General features: G+C 39.6%; 2 protein-coding genes and 1 long non-coding RNA gene across 6 annotated transcripts; all 3 read left to right on the top strand.

Moving 5' to 3' along the window:
• LOC131311075 (pentatricopeptide repeat-containing protein At1g71490-like) lies at nucleotides 1–6217 on the top strand. Of its 4 annotated transcripts, XM_058338397.1 has the most exons (5): nucleotides 1–340; nucleotides 1902–1999; nucleotides 2100–4340; nucleotides 4445–4647; nucleotides 5502–6217. In XM_058338397.1, the coding sequence occupies exon 3, from the start codon at nucleotides 2217–2219 to the stop codon at nucleotides 4272–4274; it is 2058 nt and encodes a 685-aa protein (XP_058194380.1). In that variant the 5' UTR covers nucleotides 1–340; nucleotides 1902–1999; nucleotides 2100–2216; the 3' UTR covers nucleotides 4275–4340; nucleotides 4445–4647; nucleotides 5502–6217. The 4 variants fall into 4 exon arrangements, with proteins under 4 accessions (XP_058194380.1, XP_058194376.1, XP_058194377.1 ...); XM_058338393.1 differs by having other exon boundaries at nucleotides 1902–4340; XM_058338394.1 differs by having other exon boundaries at nucleotides 1–368; nucleotides 1902–4340.
• A 1380-nt stretch (nucleotides 6218–7597) lies between these two features.
• LOC131310011 (uncharacterized) lies at nucleotides 7598–23273 on the top strand. Its single transcript, XM_058336771.1, has 13 exons — nucleotides 7598–9086; nucleotides 9610–9772; nucleotides 11156–11268; nucleotides 11386–11487; nucleotides 12876–12945; nucleotides 13405–13460; nucleotides 16396–16446; nucleotides 16577–16681; nucleotides 17234–17278; nucleotides 18604–18706; nucleotides 20638–20843; nucleotides 22454–22537; nucleotides 22856–23273. The coding sequence occupies exons 1-13, from the start codon at nucleotides 7755–7757 to the stop codon at nucleotides 23018–23020; spliced, it is 2595 nt and encodes an 864-aa protein (XP_058192754.1). The 5' UTR covers nucleotides 7598–7754; the 3' UTR covers nucleotides 23021–23273.
• Nucleotides 13467–14759, top strand: LOC131310012 (uncharacterized). The gene is made up of 2 exons (XR_009195082.1): nucleotides 13467–14228; nucleotides 14333–14759. It is a non-coding gene; the product is annotated as an uncharacterized LOC131310012 (long non-coding RNA).
• Nucleotides 23274–24537: the final 1264 nt, after the last annotated feature.

The raw sequence follows: 24537 nt of genomic DNA, 5'->3' as shown, positions 1-24537 counted from the left end.
TGATTGTTTTGGGGCGCTGCAATTTGCCGCCATTGTGAGGCACTACAGGGACCCGGCCTCCCAGTACCCCTTCTCTCTCTCAATCATCAGCGCCCCCATCCTCCTCTCTTCGCCGCCGACCAACATCAGATCTCAGCGCCTCTCTCTACGTCGGGCTCACTCAATCTCAGGCTCTCATCTCTCATCTCTCATCTCACACAGTTTTTTTTTTAGTGGCCTCGTCTCACACAGTTAAGAAGGGCCAAGTTCAAGAAACTCTCTCCGGCGTCTACGCCAGAACCTCGTCGACGACGCCCGCGCTGCGCTCATTTCTCAGTGGGAAGAAATGTCTGGCCACGAGGTATTCAATCTCAAAACCCTAATTTTTGGTAATTAGAACACGGTTTAGCTCAATAGTTACTAGTTAGGGTTTACTCTTCTCAGTGAAACTCTCAAGTGCCTGAAAATCAGATTAAATTTAGCACAATAGAATACGGTTTGTTTCCGCTTTTTCCAACTGTTATTATGTTGATTTTGATTTGTTTTAGATTGATGATATTGATCATGATGATGTTGTTGAGTTTGATTTTCCTGAACATTCTGAAAATGCAAATGATGATCTAAGTGCCTGAAAATCGGATTGAGTCTAAAAAAGTTGGTGATGGTCTAATGGGTTTTGAGGGAGGTGAGTGGAGAGAGATAGGTAGAGAAAACTTATTGGGGACCGTGCGCAGGGGTTTTGAGATCTCCAAACGAACAAGCCAGGTCCATGCATGTCATTCGAAGAACAATGGTACAAAATCCACGGCTCATCATCTACCATATCTGTGTACCAAATTTCCCATAAGCAAGAAATTTACGGGTGCTCGCAAAAAATCCTTAGTTTTCAACAATAAAAGGAACACAATGGTGAAACAATTGCAAACCTTGTGCTTGTGACCTTTAGTGCTGACGCATGTAAAAGGGCACTAGCGCAGATGATAATAATTGATAAGTTGCCATTTTCATTTATTGAATGTGAAGGATTCCAACTTTTTGTAAGCCTTGTTCAACCAAGGCGGAGACCTCCTGGTAGGACCGTAGGATTACGATGGCCAAGCAGTGTCATATATGGGGAAGAGAAAAAAGCATGGAAACGAATACTTAAGAGTCAAAGGTTGTGTCTTACAATGGACACTTGGACTTTGGTCCAAAATTTGAATTACATGTGTCTTACGAGACATGTTATTGATGAGAATTGGAAATATCAAAAGAAAATTCTGAATTTTTGTGTTGTTCATAATGACAAGGGTGAGACTCTTGGTAGAATGGTTGAACAATGGTTATTGGATTGGGGGATTGATAAGTTTTTTACTGTTACGGTTGATAATGCGTCCTCGAATAATCTTTTGATTGCTTACTTGAAGAGAAAGACCGAAGATAGGAAGACCACCATTTTAAATCACGAGTTCATGAATGTGAGATATTCGGCACATATCTTAAATCTAATCGTATGCGAGGGATTGCAAACAATTGATGTCTCAATTGGAAGGGTGTGAGGTATGTGAGGTCTTCCCCATCTAGAATGACAGAGTTTTGGTCATGTGTTAAAAAAAGAGGGCATTGAATGTAGGCTTAAACATTGTGAGGTATGTGAGGTCTTCCCCATCTAGAATGACAGAGTTTTTGTCATGTGTTAAAAAAGAGGGCATTGAATGTAGGCTTAAACCTTGTTTGGATGTGGCTACTCGGTGGAATTATACATATTTTATTATTGAATAGGGCCTTAACTTATCTTAAAGGCTTTTGATCGATTATGTGATGACACGGGCTTCAAATTCTACGTACTTTGATGGATATAAACTTTTTTGTGTTGTAGTTGTCAATGCTTGTCTATTGTTTTTGAACGCCATTTCTGTTCTGTTACTTTGCTTGGCTTGCAGGGAAAACATTGAATCAGGTAGAGCACCGTGGAAGGGGCATAAGTTTGCTAACTAAGTCCTAGCAAAAAGAGCATCGGAAACATGCTTCCAGTCATGTGGTGAGTACCTACATGCTATGCATAAGACATATTTCTTTGGTATATGCCGTCTTCTCCATGTTATCTGCGACTGAGAGGCCTTTCTATATCCAAAATCCAGAAATTCATCCCTAAGAAGTGGAAACGAATCAAGCCTGAAGACAAGAACCTATCCAACTTATGCAATTCCGGAGAAACATTGCTAGAAACATCTGGAACCAGGCAACGTGATGATTCCATGGTTGATTCTCTTCTCACATCTCTCAAAGACTTTGCATCGAAAGGCCATCTTTTTCAAGCCTTCAGGACCTTCTCTCTCATCCGATGCCAGTCTTCTTTTGGTGTTGCCCGTGACAAAATTTTGTGTGCCACTTCTTTTCTTTTGATACCTTGCTCCGACCTTAAGTCACTTTCAGAGGGTAGACAGCTCCATGCCTTCGTTATCTCTTCAGGTCTTGACAAACATCCCATATTGGTTCGCAAGCTGATCAGCTTTTACTCGGCCTTTAATCTCCTTGTTGATGCCCATCTTGTAATTGAGACTTCGGAAAGTTTGCACCCTTTGCACTGGAATTTGCTTATCTCTACTTACGTGAGAAATGGGCTATGGCAGGGGGCTCTATCTACCTACAGGCAAATGGTGAATGCAGGAATTAGACCTGATAATTTCACATACCCATCTGTTCTCAAGGCTTGTGGTCAAGAACTAAATCTTGATTTTGGGAGGGAGGTTCATAAATCTATTGATGCTAGCTGTCTCGATTGGTGTTTGTTTGTGCAAAATGCCTTAGTCTTGATGTATGCAAGGTGTGGGGAAGTGGATGATGCTCGGAAGTTGTTTGACGAAATGCCTGAAAAGGATGCTGTTTCTTGGAATTCAATGATCTCTGGATATGCCTGCAAAGGTAGGTGGGGAGAAGCTTTTGAGCTTTTTAAAAGCATGAGAATGCAGGGAATAGAATTGAATATAATAACCTGGAACACCATAGCTGGAGGGTGCTTGAAAACTGGAAACTATAAGGGTGCAGTTGAATTGCTACCACAGATGATGACCTCTGGCATTCATATGGATTCTGTTGCGGTGCTTATTGGTTTGGGTGCATGCTCCCATATGTGTTCGCTGATACTAGGGAAGGAGATTCACTGCGTTGCAATTCGCAGTCATTTTAGTGGACTTCATAATGTTCAAAATGCTTTAATAAATATGTATGCCAGGTGCAAAGACCTTAGGCATGCACACAATTTATTCCTATCATTAGAAGCTAAGAGTATTATAAGTTGGAACTCCATTATTTCTGGTTACACACACTGGGACTTCTCTGAGGAGGCCTCCTTTCTATTTAGGAAAATGTTGTTTTCTGGCATTGAGCCTAATTATGTGACAATTGCAAGCATTCTTCCACTTTGTGCCCGAGTGGCGAATCTGCAACATGGCAAGGAGTTTCACTGTTACATTATAAGGCGTGTTTGGTTCAATGATTACTTACTGCTATGGAATTCTCTTGTGGATATGTACGCAAGATCTGGAAAAGTTTTTCTAGCAAGAAGACTTTTTGATATGCTAAGCAAGAAGGATGAAGTGACTTACACTTCATTAATAGCTGGTTATGGAATACAAGGAGAGGGACAGGCTGCAATAAAACTTTTTGAAGAGATGATCAGGTTCCAGATAAAGCCAGATCATGTAACTATGGTTGCTATTTTGTCTGCTTGTAGTCATTCGGGTCTTGTAACCCAAGGTCAGATGCTTTTTGAAAAGATGTTGGCCGTCTATGGCGTAATTCCTCGTTTAGAGCACTATGCTTGCATGGTTGATCTCTTTGGTAGGGCTGGTTTACTGAAGAAAGCAGAAGAGATTATCAGAAGGATGCCTTACCACCCAAGCCCTGCTATGTGGGCCACTCTTATTGGAGCATGTCGCATACATGGAAACACAGAGATGGGGGAATGGGCGGCTGAAAAATTGTTGGAAATGAGGCCTGGAAATTCTGGCTACTATGTTCTGATAGCTAATATCTATGCTTCAGCTGGCTGTTGGAACAAGCTAGCTAGGGTAAGGACCTTAATGAGGGACTTGGGTGTGACAAAGGCTCCGGGCTGTGCTTGGGTGGATGCGGGTGCTGGATTTTCCCCTTTTTTGGTGGAGGACACATCAAATTCCCAAGCAAATGAGATATACCCTTTGTTGGGGGGATTGACAAAGCAAATGAAAGATGCTGGTTATGTTGTTGCTGAGGATTTGGATTTGGACGATGAATTTGAGGAGTATAATGAACAACTTCTGTTAGCAAAATAAGCTGTTTCATATTTTCGTGGATATTCTTTTCAAGAACCTTCTGAAATGCCAAGTTACAACAACTCGGTAATAACCTATAGCATTAATGGAATTTTAGTTCTGGTTATTTTCTTATTGAGGACATCCTCTGATCATCATTTTATTAATATGGGTTTTCCTTTTTGAAATAGGAAATTCTAGAGCACCATAGCTCAACTAGTGTGAACTCTGAAGTTGTGGCATGAGATTAAAGCAGTCATACACATGGCAAGGGAGACCAATTTCTTTAGATGCCTGAAGCCTAAATCGGATGGTGTGAATCTGCTATCCATGAAAGGGTTTAATGCCACACAGGGTATATCTCAGTGGAATTGCACAAGCAAATTTCTAGGAGGTAGTTTATATTCCTCAATCATTAATGACTTTCACTTATGGTAATTCTATTTTGGCATGATTATTGGTACAGTAAGTGTGCACATTCTTCACCACCTAGGCAATTCTGGGATCTTAAGCTTGTTCAGCAAAGGAAAAGAGAAGTTTTTTAATATTACTTTAAGGGTAAATTTCCCGTATATCCCTTCGAGTTTGAAGCAAATTCCACTTTAGTCCTTGTACTTTTAATTTCGAACAATTTTAACCTTAGTTCTTGATGAGTTTCAATGTCAACCCTCTGTTACATTCCGCCCAATTTTTGTCTCCCATGTGCTGCCCACATGAGCACAACAAAGGGGTATTGGGCATTGTGGGTCTACTCTGTGTGGGAGAGATAGTGCAAAAAAGGTGCACCGAAACCCCTTGGCCCGGTAGCCCCTTTCGCTAGCAGAACTGTCTGCCGGCCTCCCCTCTGGCCGGTCTCATTGGCAGGTTATAGCTCACCAAGCTACCTGAGGGACTCTCTCCATCCCTCCTGTTGAATTTTCAGCTTTGAATTTTAACCAATTACTGTGTAATGCGTGTACTTTGCCAATAATTCTGCCCCATCCTATCCCATTAGATAGTAATTCGTCCTAGTTCCCCTTCTTCTATAAAATTTCCCCTTTCATTGGTATTATCCTCATCGTTTTTATTGCTCTCGGTGAATTTTTGAGTCCTACATTGGGGATGACAGGTTCAAGTATATAATTATGATTACTAACAACAATAAAACCATGAGCCATGACATTATTGGCTAGCCCTTTTACACGATTTCTATGCTTCCAAAGTAAATGGGCTTTTGGTTATTGAATGAATTCGATTTTATTTCTCCAGGAACACACAAGTTCATTGAAGTAATTGCAAGCACAGAATCACGTAAAAAGCAAGTATCGTTCTTAAGCGAACTAGAATTTCGAGACCAATTCATGATGCCAAAAGTATGCGAGGAGTACGACAACTTGGTACACCAACTTCCGAAAATCTACATAAATTGGCAAAGCTGAGCACCTGCACTTGAACGATGCAGCCAAGAAGTCTACTGATTCACATGGGACCGCGGCGAAAGAGAAGCTTTATGCCGAAGAAATGGTCTGTTTCTTCTCGTTTACTCGGTATTTGTCTTCTCGTTCCTCTATTGAACTTGCATTGGCATCTCCAATAAGGCAGGTGGACTTGCCCCAAGTCAGCTCCTACTTGGGGGTTTTCTGTTGCTACTGCTCTGAAAAGTTGCTTGAATACTCTACCCAAAATAATTTTAAAGTAAAGATCTGGTTGGTATGTATATGCATCTAGTACTAGCTAATATTGGTCCTCCTCTCTGTTTCAATGCATAAGATTGCAAGTTTGCAACACATCATCAAAATCCTGACCGGTAATTCTGGATCGTTTGGCTAGATGATTGGGAGGCCCCGCGTAGACAGCTTCCTCAGGAATGATGTGTATGTATTGTGTTGATAATTTCCTGTACTCGAGTTTCTGATATAAAATCTTGTAGTGTTCTAGTAGATATGATTTATGCAATTAAAGGCTTTTTCTATAAACTTTGATACTATGTTCCAAGGGAGTGACGTTTTGTTATGCATAAATCATCAAGGAAAATTCTCAAAATAAGCCTAATGGGCTGGCAATAATAAGTGTGTGAATGTGTATTATAGGGTGTAAAAAGTATACCGAAATGCGTGTTTTCTTTGTCTTCTAGTGTGTTCATCGTCAGCCCAGTGGGCTGACAATAGCAAGACCGAATCATTAATGTAAGTGGTCGTACCACAGTATCCTCATGACCTTGGTATTCTGTTGTCAGTAGGTACTCAACAAAAGTCGCTACCTATATCTCTTTCAATACTATACCGATACTATCTATTTTATCTATTCTCTATCAAAATATTACTTTTTTTTCTTTGTTCTCTTTTCACTTTTCTTCTTCTCCGTCCCAACAACACATCAAAGTACTGGAACGGCGTCGGTGTGCCACCGCCGATCGGATTAAATGTGGATGGTTACCTCTTGAGATTGAGAGAAAAAGAAATCGTTGTCTCCTTGATTTTGATGGAAACCGTTTCCTCCTTGATCTTGATTTTGATGGTTACCTCTTGAGATTGATAGAGTGAGCCCTGGCCTGTCCCAAACCGTTTCCAATTGTACTTATTTCTGGGTTTTTCCAGAGCTTGATGGGTAGATAACTTGTGGGTTTGTGAGAGCTTGAGGGGTAAATAATTTCTGGGTTTTTCATGGACTCGGGTCCTCTCTACATAACTCTCTCCCCACATCTACCACATCTTTGCACCAAAATATGCCAACACATTGATAAAATAATTGGACGGTTCAGATTAAATTCTAGACCCTAGTTTAGTGGGAGTAGTTCTTAAGTTTCATGATGTCGTTTTTCTTTTTTCTCCTAATGGCAGCTAGTCCATTTTACTCAAATCAACTATGTTGGTTTTGAGATTTTGGGTAATGAACGGAGAGAGAGAAATGCGAGTAATAATTGAGAGAAAATTTATTAAGAACGATGCGCAGAGAGAGAATCTCAAATTTCAAAACGAACATGGTAGATGTTGTTCATTTCACTTAACTTTAAGAAACAAGTGAACGTTTTGTCCTTATTAAATTTTTCTTTTACGTTTGTTAATTTTACGTTAAATTTTTATGAATTATTGATTCGACAAAATGAGTCAAAAAATTATCTCTTTAGGATTCAAAAAGCATTTTTTAAAAAATTCCTCCTAAATTCCCCATATTCCGAACATTTCTCTTTCTATCTCTCTACACTTATTACTCCTACTATTTTTCAAAAAAAATTTCAAACATCAATCCAAACAAAAAAATTTTCTTACCTTTACGCAAACGCCAAAAAAATGAATATCGACAAAACGGGTATTTTTTTTTTTTTTAAGTGCAAAAAAAGTTAGGTGGAACGGGCAAGCGAAACCCCAATTTTTTACATTAACAGCACTTAAAATTCTTTTTTTACCTTCTCTTCCTCCCCACAAACCCCAAATCCCCACATTCGAAACCCTAATTCCTCTCTCTCTCCAATCTACCCCATCCTCCTCATACCACCCTCCACCACAACATCAACCTACAAAGATGGAGCATTCATGGCGTCCCCGACCGCCGCCGCCGCCAATCCAAGGTAATAACACCTGCCCAACTTGCTCAATCTCTCACTTTCCATTTTGCCCCCCACCCCTCCCGTTCACTCAAAACCCTAGCTTTCTCTCCCCCACCCCTCCCCCCTTCCAAAGACCCTTATTCGATCCCTTCCTCGACCCTCCCCCGCCGAACGTCAATCTCCACCGTCCCTTTCCGGATGATCGGCTCGTAGATCCACGGCCTTGGCATAGAAACCCTAGTTTCGAAGACTCTGTTATGGTTCACGGGGGTTATAGGGACGGTTTTGCCTCTGATAGATTTGATCACGGGGGTACGGGTTTCAAGAGGATGAGAGTTGATGAGATGGGAAGGGGCGCTTTTGCGAACGATGACGCAATGAATCCGCCGCATACTTCAATGGATAACGAGCGTAGGTTGAAGTTGATTCGCGATCACGGTGGCGTGGCTGGTGATTGTGTGGCCGAAGGGTATTTGAGGGGAAATATGGTTTTCGACAGGGGTTTTGGTGGTATTGATAGTGCAGAGAGTGGAAGATTCGATGAGTTGAGAGGTGGTAGGAATGGTATGACATTGAAACCGCATAGTAATTCTGAGATGAATGAGTTTCGGGATCCTAGATTTGGTAATTTTGATAGGAAGGGGTCGTATTTTCACTTGGAGAACCCGCATAAGTATGGAGGAGAACAAGAGAATTCGCGGGCTTATAGAAATAATGAAGAATTTGGGCAATGCCAATATGGGCAGCCTAATGGACATACTCGACAAAGGTCGGATGCGGAAGCCCTTTATTATGAAGGAGAAATTCAGCATTACTCGAATTTGGGTAACAGCTATCCTCAGAGTCAACAGGGTGGTAGTTTCTCAACAGAGAACCGTAATCGTAACCATCATATGTTGCAGCCATATGCAATGCAGAATCCTATGCAGCTGAACCATGATATTCATTCTCACGGCCAACTAAATGATAGGAGTGGAAATCAATATTTAAACAGACAAGATGGTTATGTATCTCTTCCGTTCGATAATACGAATACGCTGCAAGCTTCTCGAATGGTTAATGTCCAGCCTCCTCTTCCTGCTTCACCACCGCCACCTCTTCCAGTGGACCCTCCTGGGCACCCTTTATCTGGGCCACATGCCTCGTCTTCACCAGCTATAACACCCTCTTCATTATTTCCTATTGCTGTTAGTTCTGCACCTACCATGCCTGCATCGTATGCTTCAGTTGCTGAAACCAACTCGTTGGCGCGACCGTATTTCCATGGTAGATCACGTCTTCATTCTTCAACTAGCTTTGCTACTGAGGTATGGCTAGCACTCTTTATTTTCCGGCATCCTTCATGCTGTTGCACTTGTCATGGTTAGTTATGTCTTTTTTGGTTGCCTTTGTTATAATTGTTGGAGTCTATTTTTTAGTTATGCGTAGTTCTGCACCATTGAACAGTTGTATTATCTGCACCTATTTTCTGAAAAATTATTTCGTTGTTTACCAGGTATTTATTTGAGACTTGAGATTATAATACATTGACTTTGGAACCATTTAAGAAAAGGAATTGGAAACAAAATAGGATAATTCGTCTCCTTGATCTTTTGTTTCGGAATGCTTATGCTAGCAGATACTTTTATGAACTGAGATTGTACATGGGATTTAAGGAGAGTTTCACTTTCTGACGTTGTCATTCTTACGAAAAAAGAACAATAAGCATGGATAGTTATTGGCAGCCCTTTTTCATTGGAGCTTTTAGATGTTTGTTCTTATTATTTAGAACATATCTTTTGTTCGAGCATGATTTTGGCTTCTAGTGGCTAATTGCCATTTTGCTTTTAGGAATTTCAAAACAATAGTGGTAGCAAATATCTGGGACAGAGTCGCCCTCTTCCACTCACATCTTCAGACAAGCCCAAAGCTGTTGATGCATCTCACATATTTAAGCAGCCACATCGAGCAACCCGTCCTGATCATATTGTGATAATCCTCCGGGGGCTTCCAGGTATCTTTTTTTGAGTTTGGACTTTTACCTGTTGGGTTGTTTTAATTTTACTAGGATAATGACTCCGATGTTGCAGAACTCTGAATTTTTAGTTGATTAATTAAATTGTTCTAGATATAATAAAGACTCCATATAACACCCTGAGAATGTCTTATCTGTAACATGACCAGTAGGCCGATCCAACAGCCATAGAAAGTTTTGGAAATAGTAAAACACACCCTTTGGAAATCCTTCCGGATACTTTTTCATGTGTAAAATACATTAGAATAAAACACGAATTGCAAGCTTATTACTCACATGCATTTCCCTTCTTCCCATGTGTGTCATCAATACATCTAGCTGAAATGTGTATATGGTGATTGCACATTTGGAATATTTGTCCATAACATTAAATAGTCAAGATGAAGGTTTATTTGTTAACGTTCTTTGACTTTATTTCATCTAAAGTTTCATACTATAATATTATTTTGTTTTCTCTTGTGCTCGTTGGTTATGTGTACGCTATTACCAGCAATACTTGCTGGAATTGGCCGCTCTTGGTGGGGTAATATACTTTTTATTTTCAAATCTCAGTTTTACCGGGTTGAGAAACTTTTCCTATTTAATTTTCAAAAGGCTTAAACCAGATGAAGGAAAATATGATATGAACAATTGGCATCATTATCCAAGGACATAGGTTGTTCTTGAATCTCTCCAACAATAAGTTTAGAAAACCGTTGAGCACCATCACTGAAACCTTTGAAGCTAGGAATTGAAATCAACCACATTAAATGTATTGTGAAACATACGGTATTTCCGTTGGAGTTTAGCAGACTAACCCAACCCTGGATTGATTCCTTGACTTGTTAGATAGTTGTGGCGTTTAGAATGGTGTATGAGCCCATTTTTCCTTTATTCATCTCTTTTGGATGTTCTGGCTGTATGACCTTTTTATTCTTTGCTTTCTTTTGAGAGTGGCTGATTCAGACAAGCAATTTGACATTTTATTGGATCGCTAGTTTTTTACTTGCATTGATGGGAAGGAAAGGTGGTGGGAAGTCTAATGTTACTTTGATGACCACAAAAGTTTTCCGCGTGATTTGGGTACTTGTTCTTTGGGGACTTGCATAAAATAATGCAGAAGAATAAAGATTCTGTCTTCCATTGAAGTTTGGTCTTCTGATTTGTTAAATTAGCAATTTTATGGTTTGGATAGACCATATTGGTAGCAATAATGCTATGGACACATCAATTATTCACACCCCTCTCACATACATGCATGTGGGTCTCATTCCACAATTAATGCTAGGGACCCACATGCATGTATGTGACAGGGGTGCGACCAATTGATGTGTCCCTAGCATCTCTTGGTAGGTAGAGCTAACAGCTGCATTCTACTCTCAGGTAGCGGAAAGAGTTACTTGGCAAAGATGCTGCGTGATCTTGAGGTTGAAAATGGTGGTGATGCCCCAAGAATCCATTCCATGGATGATTACTTCATGACTGAAGTAGAAAAGGTTTATCACTAGCTTCTTATCTTCTTTATTTTGAGCTTCAAAAAATCTGTAAAACCTTGATTTCTGAGATGAAAAACTATTGGATATCTGAGACTTGAGTTGTTACCTACTCTGTAGTTGGAGGAAAGTGATGTTTCAAAGTCTTCAAGTTCTGTGAGAGGAAAGAAACCAGTTATGAAGAAGGTCATGGAGTACTGTTATGAACCTGAGATGGAAGAGGTAATCCAAGAAGTCTCAAAAATCTTATGGATTTGGTTTTCAATGACTTTCATTGTGTAGACATGTATAGCTGTTTTTTTTTTGGCTTCTGTTATGGGAAGGTTAACGAGTGTTCTACAATATATTCGAATCTGTAAAGAAGTTCTGGACATACTTGGGCAGTTGGGCTACTACGGTTGGCCCGCTTTGTGAAGAAGCTGGTACTCTTTACATTAGCCATGGTGAAGGTTACCATATGGATTTCCATTTCCCTATAGAAAAGGAACTAATTCTCTTTCTAGAAAAATTCTGGCACTTTCTGTTGGTTTGGTCCATGTGCATGGATGGAAAATATTTATCCATGTATTTGTTCTGATGGAGGAAACAGTCTGTTCTAGTGGTCTTTTTAAAAGTGAGTTACTGTTTGGGGAGTTCCAAAACTTTTATGAAGGTTAAGAATGGCTCCATTTGGCTTAAGACAAAATTCTCTTTTCTCAATTCAACATTGATAGGCCACTCAAGGGACCTTCCTAAGGAACGTATTCGAAAGGGAGACTATTCCAATCGAAACTCCTATCTGGTTCACAGATATAGGCCAGAAGCGTGAGCTGTCTAAAGAAAGGCGTATATTCGAGTATTAGATACCTGGGCGTATAGAGGAGTATGAAAGGCACACCTTAGAGGCAGGTTAACGTGCACTTTGTTACATGGGCTATACTTTATGTATGAAGTACCCATGGATACTCAACACTTGAGTAACAGTGTGAGTTGCCTTCCCATCTGTATAGTGGATGAATCCCACAAACTTATTTACTAATTCAATTTCCAATATTAGTATCAAATAAGCTTCATGAAAGACTCTTGACACTTTGTTGACACCATTTCACCCCGTGAGGGTATTATAAGTATTATGAAATGTGTTTATTTCCCCACGACTCAATGTCTTTGGGCATGTGGGTTGGATGAACCTGACACTTACCACAAGACTTTCATACCTGAGTCCATGCAGCATAGACTCTACATGCGGTTCAAAAGGAAATGGCGTAGGTTAACATTGACTCTTTTGCATGCCTGGTATATAAATAGCAAGGGGTCCTCATGTGTGGTATAAACTTTTGTAAGAAATAAACGCACATCGTCTCTGCAAGATGTCCCACTATCCTCTCATTATGAGTCTTAAGTGTGAATTAGGATTCATATTGATGGAAGTGTTTTCACTGTTCCTTGTAATTTTATCAATGCTCTCAAATGACCAATATTGGTTGATACAATTTTTTGTAGGGCGTCGACTCGACGACTCTGTTCATATCTTTGGCATTGTTGCCGTCAATTCATGTAGTAAACTACTGTTTATGTGATAATGGTTTTCTTTCTTAGTTTACTGAGTTGATGGTATGTCTCTGCAACAGGCTTATCGGTCAAGCATGTTGAAGGCATTCAAAAAGACCCTTGATGAAGGGGTTTTCTCCTTTGTAATTGGTAAGCATGTTCCGTGGCGAGACACCCAAATTGTTTTAAAACTGAAAGCTTTAAATAGTGCTTTATTGTTTGCATTTATCCCCTCCACCAATCAATTTGTAGCTTGGTACGAATTGATTCACGTGAGTTCTTTACTTGCTTGGTTGTGCTTTGGCATTTTTTATAGTTCTTTCCTTCTTCCACTACCCTTCATCTTGGTGATTTTGTGCCTGATATTTGTTTAGATTAGGGGACAGTAGAGTTTAAACATTTCAAAATTTTTAAAGCACTTAATTAAGCAATTTTTTAGAAAGGTTATTCTAAATTATGCTGGCTTGCCATGATGAACAAGTTCAAAAATCTAGTTTGATTATAGTTAAGGTGATGCAGTGCCTATGCACTGCCTTCATTTTCACTAACAACAGATGCAGTTATGTTCGGAAATTGACCCATTTGTTGCTGGTATGTGTGCCTCGTTAGTGGATGACCGCAATCTGCGGGTAGCTGATTTTGCTCAGTTTTGGGCAACTGCAAAGGTATACCCTCAATTCTCTCTCTCACAACCGCTCCGAGTATTTTGTTTTTCAATATCCTTTTTCCTGGGGATTTAGAGGTCTGAGAGTCCTCGCCCTTGAATGTAGATTTTCTTTAGTGAGAGACCTCTTGCAGTTAATTTGTTTCAAACAGTGTTCATCCAAAATTTATTTGTTTTGTTAACAAAATCATTTGTGTCCTTTGCACTTTTAACTTTCAAAAGTTACGATTCTAGTTTTAAGTGCATAAAGAGCCTATAAGGAGCTGAGATCCTAGGGTGGGACTATTTTAATTGGAAAGGTTAGCAGAATATAGAAGGAAAACTGTGATTGGAAGGATAATTTTTCAAATAACAATTTTGGCTCTGAAGACTGGAGTCGGAAGTCTATCAAAATTTTCCCAAGCAGTTGGTGGTTTCTCGTTTCCTGTGAGTAGCATATGGTCATTGTCTATGGATGCGTGTGTTGCTCGTAAGCTTGTAATTTTATTTGGACAAATAACAAATGGTAGGAATTATCCCAGCTGTTTTATGAATGGACAGTCTTTACTTACTTACTAATCTTGGGTCTTGTAAGATTTTCCGGAAAATATCTGCTCGTTGATCATGTTTATATTTCCACTATAAAAGCTCGTTGTGCATGCGCTATAGTGCATGTCTGCTAATCTTGAGCTTAAAGTGTTACTATAGACTGCCCACTCTCGTAGAAACAACATGATAGGGATGCTTTGATTGAGTACATGTTTGTTCCTTAGTGTTCGTTGTACACCATGTTGTCGACTTTTTCCCAATTAATGGCTGAACTGCATGGAAGGCTTCGGTTTCTCCTTTTTGGACAGCTGGAAGTGAAAAGAAGTTTGTTTGGCTGGATACCAGCTAGTGGGTTGGTGGTGGCCGTTACCTAGATTTCTCATGTGTTTGGTCTTTTCATTGTCGGTTTGGTGTGCTGAAAGTAGGCTGTATTTTTTGGAAGTTGTCTTCATTTTGTATGTTTGCTTGAGAAATTTTTGGTCAAGCTTGTAGAAAAAGATTTCATACTATGAAAATAAGTTGCAATTGTTTCTCAAATTTGTTAATACTATGAAAAAAAGTTGCAATTATCAAAAAGAGTTGCAATTGTTTCTCAAATTAGTTATAAAACAAACTTCATTTGCTGCAAAAAAATTCTTTCATTTGCAGGTGGGTTTTTGTTTGGGCTGCTGTTGTTAGGTTTGGGTGTTTGGGCCTAGTTCACTTGTTTGGGTTGGGTTCTTTTTGGGTGTTTGTTGATGCCCTACCAACGTTTGGGTTTTTTTTTTTTTTTCCCCTGCTTTTAAAAAAAAAAAGTGAGGTGAGGTACTACCATAGTTATGGATACCGTTCCGTACCGGCCGGTACGTACTGTTTTGACGAAGAACCGGTACCCTAACCCCCCAATTTCGTTCCGGTCTCAATACCGGCTGGTACCGGCCGGTACCGGACTTTTCGGGAAATACCGGCCGGTATCCCGATACCGGCCTTTCCGGCCGAAATTTTGCAGAGTTTTTTTTTTTTACTTTTTCTGGTCCCAAAAAAAAAAACGTTTCAGGCCCAAAAAAATAAAGAAACGTTTAAAAAAAAAAAAACGTTTTAGGCCCAAAAAATTAAAGAAACGTTTTTAAAAATTTTAGCAAAACACGGGCTTAACCATAGTACGTGCGCGAGGCTTAGATCCCGGATTTGCACCCCCCCTGCGCACGAATAACCCGTGACGCGCACCCGGTTAATTGGTTTTCGAATCAGTTTTTCCAAATTGCCTTCGGTCACGGCACATTTTCCCGAGCGCGCGAGACCTCTTATTGGGTTCTCATTCACAAGTTCACTAGTGTGCAAAGTCATTTAAAGTGAAAAAGAGTTTTGTAACTAAGCAATGTGGGACTAGAGAATCTCTAGTAGAGATATTTCATGATGAATTGTATGATATGGGGGATTTTTTTGAATTATAATTACATATAATTATTATATATATTGTAGTTGCAGTAAATCCGAAACGGTACCTGACCGGTACCGGTACGTACCGTACCAGTAGGAAAACCGGTACCCTGTCCGAAACGGTATTCAGAACTATGGGTACTACTCTCTGTGCATGATGGTCCCTGGTGTATCACTACAGGTTTCTGTTTTGTATCATTTTTATTAATGATAGAGAAACCTTTCTTTGCTGATAAAAAAAAAAAAAAAAAAAATCTTTCATATGCATTACTTGAGTTCGGAAACTTTAGAGGTTTTTTGGGACAGTAAACATTTAGGTCCTCACTCTGTACAATTAGTTCTACTCGGCAACATCATTTGCTCAATTTTTTTTGTTACGGAGTATTTGTCATCTGCTAACATTGGGGAATTCAGAATTGTACGGACAGATATAGAGGCTCAGGCATTTCTTTATAAATTGGAAATTTGTGGGTTTTGCGCCCAATTTGCTTGATTGATGCAACTTGCTTTGTTAGAAAGCTAAGCACCAGTTCGGAAATCCTCAGGCCGTATTAAGGTCTTTCACCGAGGGGGTGGATTGATGCGATTCTCGTTGATTTTTTTCTTATCTATAGGACTGTAGGCTTCTGTGAAGTTAGTGAATTGTCAGGGTATTATAAATACGTTTACTTTTCAGGGATAGCTTACTTGCTATGATTGTGCCTCTAAGACCTTTACATTTACTTTATCTGGGTTATTGGAAACATATAATAGAGTGTAATAGAGGGAGCTTATTTGGTGAGATGCGCTTTCAAATCTCTTTTGCTTGTTTACCTATAAAGGCTACATGCAAATTCCAAGCTCGCGTCTTTTGTAGTAGACTGCCTGTTACTACTGCCAGTACCAGTACTCTTGCTACTTTTATGATTCATACTTTCAACTTAAAGTACTTGCTTGAGATACCATTGCTTTTTATTAGGTTTGCTTATTTTTTGTTGCTTACATTTCAGAGATCCGGTTATGAAGTTTATTTAGTAGAAGCTCCGTATAAGGATCCAGTGGTGAGTATATATCACACTCCAGCACTTTCATTATGCAGTAATAAAAATTTATTTGGTGTTCTCATAGGCCATAGCAGTTGAACAGATTTTTTTTCTAAAATTTGGTAACTTGTTTTTTATGGACTTATAGGGTTGCGCGGCTCGAAATTTGCATGGTTTCACTCGGAATGACGTAGAAAAGATGGCTGGATGGTGGGAAGAAGCACCATCATTGTACTTGAAATTGAATACAAAGGTTTGTTTTTAATTAGGTTACATTTTTTACAACAATTATTATAGGTACAAGGGGTGTGCAAAAAAAAAAAAAAAACCGAGACCCGACCCGACCCGAAGGGTTTCGGGCGGGGCCGAACATGTGGTTCGGTCGGGTACGGGTACATGTTTCCAAAAAAATCAGTTTTCGGTTCGGGGCTCGGGGGCTGTTTTTCTTACCCGACCCGACCCGGCAAAAGGTAACGAATTCACATAGGTTACTTCGTTTTTTGTCGGACCCGCCCGACCCGACCAAAAACTGACCCGACCAAAAAAATCGGTTACACGGCCGGGTATCCCCCCTCCTTCGGTTCGGGTTCGGGTCCAAAAAAAGCGATAACCGACCAGTCGGGTCGGGGGTCGGGTTCGGGGCCGAACCCGACCCGTCCGTCCGACCCGTGCACACCCCTAATAGGTACAAAAGAAAAGCTATGACGTTGAGTTGGCTTTTCATTCTAGCGTAAATAGTTGAATTGGTTTTTGAGCTATAATGAGATGTTTTTGTTCACTTGTATGAATTTTTTGTTCCTGGCAGTCATTGTTCGAAGGAGACGACTTGAAGGAAAGCGGGATTCAAGAGGTAATTTGATCTATTATATGCTTTGGTTCGATATAAATATACACTATAGATTGCTTTGGAAGTTGCTGTGGAGTAATATTTTGAATAGAAAAAATTAGCGCGGTTCTAAATTCCTGGTGGAGAAGGTTACGTATATTCTGGTTCTCTTGCATAAGAGATGGTTCCTGATTTTTTTTCTTGCTTCTTACGTTTGTTGTCTTGCTTTTCCTTTGTGGTTGTTTTCATTGTAATTCTTGGCAAATTACTGTTGTGGTATGTTGTTTGTCAATTGAGGTACATATAAGTGAAATTCGATAATGACTAAACCAAGTTAAGACCTTTAAGGTGTTAGGTGAGGCCTGGTGGAGATATCTTGCTTCCCTAAGAAGAGCCTGATTTATTGTCTGAGCCGTCTTTGTTTATTGCTCATTCGTTCTAGTTTTACTTATTTACTGGACTGGCCATTGTTTGTTTTTCTAGGAAACACCTACACTTGCATTTAATTGGCAGTTCTCAAGTCCAAAGCTTTTCATAAATATCCTTCATTTAGCCGTTTGATAGGGCATCAGCAGCTACCACTTAATCTAAGTTGCTCATTGGTGTTTGAATTTCCAGATAGACTGGAATTACACTTTAACGCTTAACATATATGGTGAAGTTTATTTTTCAATTGACAGATTTCTGTATGCTTGACTTCTCAATTTCAAACTCATTACTGAAAAGTTTTCAGTAATTTGTCACTTATGTCAAACAGCCCCTTCATCTTCTTTTTTTCTTTTTTCTGATTGTAACTGTCAAATGTTTTTTCCTAGTAAATAATGTTTTACTTGCCTCGGTTTAGTAAGATTGTGATACGATCCGTCGGTTGGGTGAAAGGGACTTTTGAAATAATTTCTGCGTTGCCACTAGTTTTAGAAATATGAAAAGTGGGGTTGTGCACTTTTTTGATTAATGAAGGATAACTGATATTGTTGATGTCTGAACTGGTTTAAAACAAGTGGGCATATTTGTCATGCTATGGTAGCCAACCTATATGGAGAAGTTTTGGGCATGTAAACCATTAATGAGTGCATATTTTATTATGAATGAGAAAGGAAGTAGAGAAGATTTTGGTCACAACAAGAAAGGAAATCTAGAAGAGAAATAAAACTGTTAATATTTGCCCAAAATTTCTTGTGTTGTACATTTTTTTATCGGTTCTTGTGTTGTACTTTACATAGTCAATGATGTCTAATCCGTTTCCATTAGTAGTTTATGACCTTTTTCTTCTTTTTCGTCCTTTTGAAATTAATAGTTTCTGCAAGTAATAGGCTTGCATATTGTTTTTTCATGTCAAAATTTTCCAGGTAGATATGGATACAGAAGATGGAGATTCTGCACATGCCCTCCCTGGTTTGGATGAAAGAAATGAGATCACAGTCCTTCTCTCGCATGATTGTTTGCCCGATGGTATGCTGAGTCAATCACTCGTTATGCAGTTTGGAATTTTTTTGTGTGTCTGATTATTCGTGATTTCTGGACATCTCCTGATCTCCGGATATTTATGTCTTCCTATTGCCAATGGGGTATCTCATTTGTATGTTGTAGAATCAGCGTGCCTAAGAAGCATCGACACGCCTAAGCGGCCGCCAAATCCATGTCGTACGCATCGGGGACACTGACAATGACACGGAGGGAGCACTCGAGGAGTCATATGAGACAGTTATGATAAAATTTTAGCAGTAAACGTTTAGAACACGACATGCGTGTCGCAACTTGAGACACTAAGGGGACACCACGTGGTGTCACTTCACAATAGGATACTTTTTTCAAGGGTTAAAAATTATACTACTAGTACAAACATGTCACTTGTGCCCTGTTGTTTGTCTTTTCATGGATCATCTTTTTATTATGTAGAAGCAGTTTTAGTTTTCATATATATGCTGAGTTGGAGTTGATTTTGTTAGTTTTGGGTATGTGCTGCTCTAATACATATATTTATTTAATTTTGTTGTGTCCCCTGCCGTCCACTTATATCGAATTGTCGTGTCATGTGTCTATATTTGAGTCTATGTTGTGTTTGTGCTTCTTAGAGCAGCACTTTGTCTGATAGATATTTGTTAAGGTACAACATATCTAGTTGGCCATCCAGTACTATGGTGGGCACTAAAACGGCTCAAGACCACCAGAGGTGGAGGAGGAGAGAGACAAACTTAGAGAGAGGGATGTCAGAGTATAGTGGCCAACTAGAGAGTGAAGTATGCTTAGTGTGTATTGGATGTTTGTCCTCAATGCTATGTCAAACCATCCTTGTAAAGCAACCTTGGATGAGAACAAAGCCAATTGGTAAGCTTCCTATGATGGTGGACAGAATGGACGTTGACAAGGCTCTCTGAGTCCTACCATTGGAATGTTGGACTCCATCTTATGGGATTCACAGATGTAATTTAAGTGATATGTGGAGACTTAGAGTTGAGTCAGGTGGTAGATGTGATGCGGGCTACCTGATGTCAATCATTAGTTGTTGTACACTTACGATGTACTCCCTCCATCCCTAAATAAGTGTTCGGCCCGCAAACCTTGGCCTTTAAAAAGATGTATAATCAAATTTTTTTTTCACAAATCAATAGATATCAATGAGTTCTTTTATGTTCGGGAATTTTTTTCAAAATTTTTAACTGAAAAAATGTATCTTTTTAAAGACCTAGGTTTGCAGGCCGGACACTTATTTAGGGACGGAGGTAGTATCGTATGTTGGCCAACAACCCCTCTCTCTTCATGACCAGTCAAGGTAGTGCTCCTCTCTCGGAGGTTGAGTGGCTTGAGCCTTGACAAACTCTTCTTTATGGCCTTCAAACCAGTGTGTTTTTTGGTCCCGACTAAGGTACCCTAGCCCTTATTAGGGTAGGGTGTCGTGGAGTTGCTAGGGTTTTGTACTAGCATGATAAGAGGCTTCACAGAGGGGGTCTATTGCATGGAGCCCTGTGTAATTTGATTGGAGGGAGGACATGGTTCTAGAAGGGCTCCTTGCCTTACCAGTTGGTCAGAATTGCCTTTTTGTGAGGTCCTTCTGGATACCCATGGTACCTTTAATTGGAAAATATGCTAAGGCCTCTAGTTCCTTGTGATTGGGGTCGCTTTTTTAGTAGCTAGCTAATACTATTCACCTTTCCGATGCCAATGTTTTTTTTTGGATTTATGCTGTTGAGATGGAAAATGAGTTTACCTTACTGTATATGAGAAAGATACCTATGGAAATCGAAAAACTGTGGAGCTAGTTAATTTAATACACATGAGAGGATTTTCTTGAAACGTTTTCATAGTACACCATTTGTTAGTTGTTTCATGTCTTGTGAGGCCGGGATCCTGGTCATACTACTTACATCCTTTTGATTATTTAGGTTCATCGAAGGATGATAAGAAATGGGATGCTGAAGGAGAGCATCTTGCGGAAGAAGTGAAAGAATTGGGCAGAAGTAAATGGTCAGATGATTTGGATGATGGTAATGCCAAAAGAACTGAAGCTACTAAAAGGAATTTAAGTTCCGTTTCTGGGTTGATCAAGGCTTATGCCAAGGGAGGTAAATCTGTGCATTGGGGTGACCAGGTATGTGATACATATTGGATTTGGAATTTTTATGAGGCATTCACAACCATTGTTCTCATTATTATATGTCAAACAAAAAAAAGGGACCTGTTGTTTTTCTTTCTTGTGTCTTCATTTGGTGCTAGTTTCTGTACTTGAGAGAGTGTAGGATTTCCATTAATAAAGAGAATATTCACTGATGTTTTATGATACATTATCACTATTACTTCTACTTTTTGTGACAAGAATGATTGAGGGGTGGTGAAATAAGCTGGTAGTCTCCCCAAAATAATACAAATCAAGCTTTAAAATGGAAGAAGCTTAGGTTGGAAATGATTGTTGATTACCTTGTGCAATAATGTTAACAATCAAGTTTGAAACAAGTAACCTCTCTAGCTCTGGCTTTTGGTTTTTCCAAACTTTAGGCCTTGGAACAAGTGTTTTTTTTTTTTTCTGAAAGTCTGAAATTGACCAATTCTTGTACCCCGCTTCTTTCCCTTACGAAAAGATAGGAAAGCACACGTTCTCCCGAAGTTAAAAGGTCATTTTGCCTAGTTCCTTCAACATGGTTCTCGAGCGCCCTAGTATACTCTACTTGTTCGCCTGTGGTTTGGGGTAACGGTCAGTTCACTGGGAGGATCACCCTCCCAATTCAAAGTTTTTTTCTGAAAATTTCTACCTTGTTGACTATGACAACAGTCATGACTATGAGTGGACTCGTGACTATGGCAGGGCGGTATGCTCAAAAAATAAATAAATAGAGAGAAGAAAGAAAGAAATCCCCTGATTGGCTAATTACTGTTCATTCAATGGTGCTTAAAAGCATGAAAGGGGAGCGAATGTACAAAATTGCGCTTTTTGCACATAATCATATTTTTCGTCTCAGATATAGAACGTTTTAGCAGCTTTAGCATTGTTATCCCAATCATAGCAAGTAGGCCCTTTTCCGTACATAAGCATGAATGGGCCTTTGATTTGCTATAAATTACCGATGACACAGTATGCTATGCTAGATGTTGATGGTCCCATGCGTATTAAGGATAATGATACACACTCTAGGATTGCATTGCTTATGTTTACCATCCTGGTGGTTTTTGTTTTTTCCTTTTTCGTTGTTTTTTATTCTGATACTTCATTTTAGTCATGGCCTTCAAGTATTATGGTTGTAAATGTTTTGTAAAGCACAAGAGAAGTTTTCAGAAAAAACTGTGCTTCCTTATAACTAGGTCACTAGCTGGGTCACTTCATTGTAATATTATCCATCATTTGTTGTTTTCAATTGTTTGGGTTAATATTAATGTTTGTTCTCCATTTTACTGGAGATTCTTAGATATTGAACAATCAAACATTAAATTCGTACCCACCACCTTTGTAAAATTGCCCTACTGTTTAACCATTTTACTCAAACAAAAAAGGTTTAAGAGAATTCCCAACTCAAATGATCGATTTGTACCAAAAAAAGTTGGACAATCTCAGAGATATCTAGTTATTTCTTTGCACCATTCATTTTGGCAGATGTTTTGTTGTTTTCGATGCACGGAAATCAACTTTATTTTTTTCCCTGGATTCTGGAAAGCCTATTTTAACTCTCAGTATCTTATATCTTGTTCCTCTGCTTATCCTCTTTGCAGGTTGGCTCTACTGGCTTTTCCATAGGTGTGGCTAGACGAGTAAACGTATCCTTAGTTATTGGGCCTGGAGCTGGATACAACTTGGTGGGTACCCTGGATATCACTTCCTGTTTCTTTCTTGTTCTGTGATGTTTGTAATAGACACATAGGCATGTATTATTTTCTGAAACGATTGAAAATTTGGTGAATGGTTTTGGCGGTGGGGGTTGGTTTGGAGTCTGCTTTTATGGCGATGCAAGTTTTTATTTTTTTGGCTGTGCATTTACTTTTCTGGACGCTCATGTAGGTTTTGGTTCATGGTTTTTCTTGACTTTTTTCCTCATCTAATAACTATCTATATGCATCCTCTTGCATGAGGATTCGCGCTTGTGACCTAGTTATTTTCATTGGTAACACATGCAGATATCCAACCCTGTACCAGAAGAACCTGTGTCAACCCGGATTACTGGCAAATCGAAAGGGCAAAGTGTATTCCAAGAGAGAATCCGTGCAGAACGCGAGTCTTTTAAAGCCGTTTTTGACAAGAGGCGACAACGAATCCGCGGTCTCAACCTGGAGGAGGAATAATAGTACAAGAAAAGTGGGTTTTCCAAGTTTTCTTGATTTTTTTGAAAATTCTTGTAGTACTAGGCATCGTAGATGATGGGAGGAGTTATAGTTGTTCGTTCCGCATCCTTGTAATTGTACAATCTTGATGGCTTTGAGCTAATGGTAAAATCATCACCTAGGATGAGGTATTGCAGTGGTGGTGGTAACTAGTTCATCCAATTTTGTGATTAAAAGTTGCAGTGTAATACGAGTGTGAGCCTCTCTTAACTTGCATGGTACATTACTTTTAAAATTAGTGTGTGAATAGGACAAACTTAAGGGATCCGGATCCTCTAAGGATCCTCTGTGAGGATCCGGATCCCAATCATGGGACTTTACTCACCTCGGTTCTGATTCCTTTCTTTTTGAACTTTGTGTATTAATGTGGCTAATGTCATCATTCTTGTTTCAGCAAATAATAAGCTATTATCGTCTACCCTTTCCAACCTTTCAATGAATCATGTAGCCATCATTGTGCACGCGCCGCGCGGCTTGTGGCAGGATTCAGATTTAGGGTTGCCATCGATAGCAATAGGAATCGATGAAAGTAAGATAAGGCAGGCCTTGCTCCATATGGACATGAGGATGGAAACAAAGCTAATCTTCCCATTGCAGAAAAAGTGGTACATTGCCTGTTTATTTCATTTGGTTCATGTACAAAATGCTACAGTCATGAAGGCTCTGGTTTTATTAGAGCTTGAAATATCAAAACGAAAATAGAAGTCGGACCGAAAAAATTCCAAAATCATGGCACGATCGATAGAGGTGTGAAAGCTTATTAGGTAACGTGTGTAGAAAACAGATGGAATTTACCATTTACAACTTCCCACCGCCATTGCATCGGCCCGTCCAGTATGTTAACCTCCAGTCCTGTCCAGTTCGGCCTTTTGTGGGCCTTTTTTGGGCCCACAATAATGATCAGAACCGTTCACATTTTAGAGCTCGTCGAGACCAACGACCATACCAAAAATCACGTTGATCAAATACCGTTTGGTATCATTTCAAAATGCATTAATGTTGTCAAAAAAAAGGTGAGAAACACAGGATTACAACCCTTCAACAAATTTTTTCGAAACTTAATACATTTTGAAATGATACCAACCGGTATTCGATCAACGTGATTTTTGGTATGGTCGTTGGTCTCAACGAGCTCTAAAATGTGATCGGTTCCGATCATTGTTGTGGACCCAAAAAGGGCCCACAAAAGGCCGAACTGAACCGGACTGGAGGGTAACCCATACTGGACAGGATCTGACTCCCATCGGATGATTACAGTTTTATAACAAAGCTGTTACAAGGATTAATGATAAGTAATCTCCACTTCTCTCTATCGCGGTTCACAGATCTCCCCTTCATCTATATCTTCACTCAACATCTCCCCTTCTTCTTTATCTTCACTCAAGATCTCCCATTCCTCGAACTCATAATATCCTCGGGTAACCCCTGTGACAACACTCAATTAGTTACAATATGGTTTCAGGACCCCTTTGGAAACC

This window comes from Rhododendron vialii, chromosome 12a (genome assembly GCF_030253575.1).
Source record: "Rhododendron vialii isolate Sample 1 chromosome 12a, ASM3025357v1".
Classification (NCBI taxonomy): Eukaryota; Viridiplantae; Streptophyta; class Magnoliopsida; order Ericales; family Ericaceae; genus Rhododendron; species Rhododendron vialii.
The sequence above is the reverse complement of the archived record's forward strand: the minus strand, read 5'-3'. Positions and strand labels throughout refer to the sequence as shown.

Bases quoted from the DNA above. Each gene is read 5' to 3' on its own strand.
- LOC131310011 (XM_058336771.1), top strand. From the start codon at position 7,755: ATGGAGCATTCATGGCGTCCCCGACCGCCGCCGCCGCCAATCCAAGGT. The intron at 9,087-9,609 runs GTATGGCTAGCA...TTTTGCTTTTAG, and splicing joins CAACTAGCTTTGCTACTGAG to GAATTTCAAAACAATAGTGG. The intron at 9,773-11,155 runs GTATCTTTTTTT...TTCTACTCTCAG, and splicing joins AATCCTCCGGGGGCTTCCAG to GTAGCGGAAAGAGTTACTTG.
- LOC131311075 (XM_058338393.1), top strand. From the start codon at position 2,043: ATGCCGTCTTCTCCATGTTATCTGCGACTGAGAGGCCTTTCTATATCC.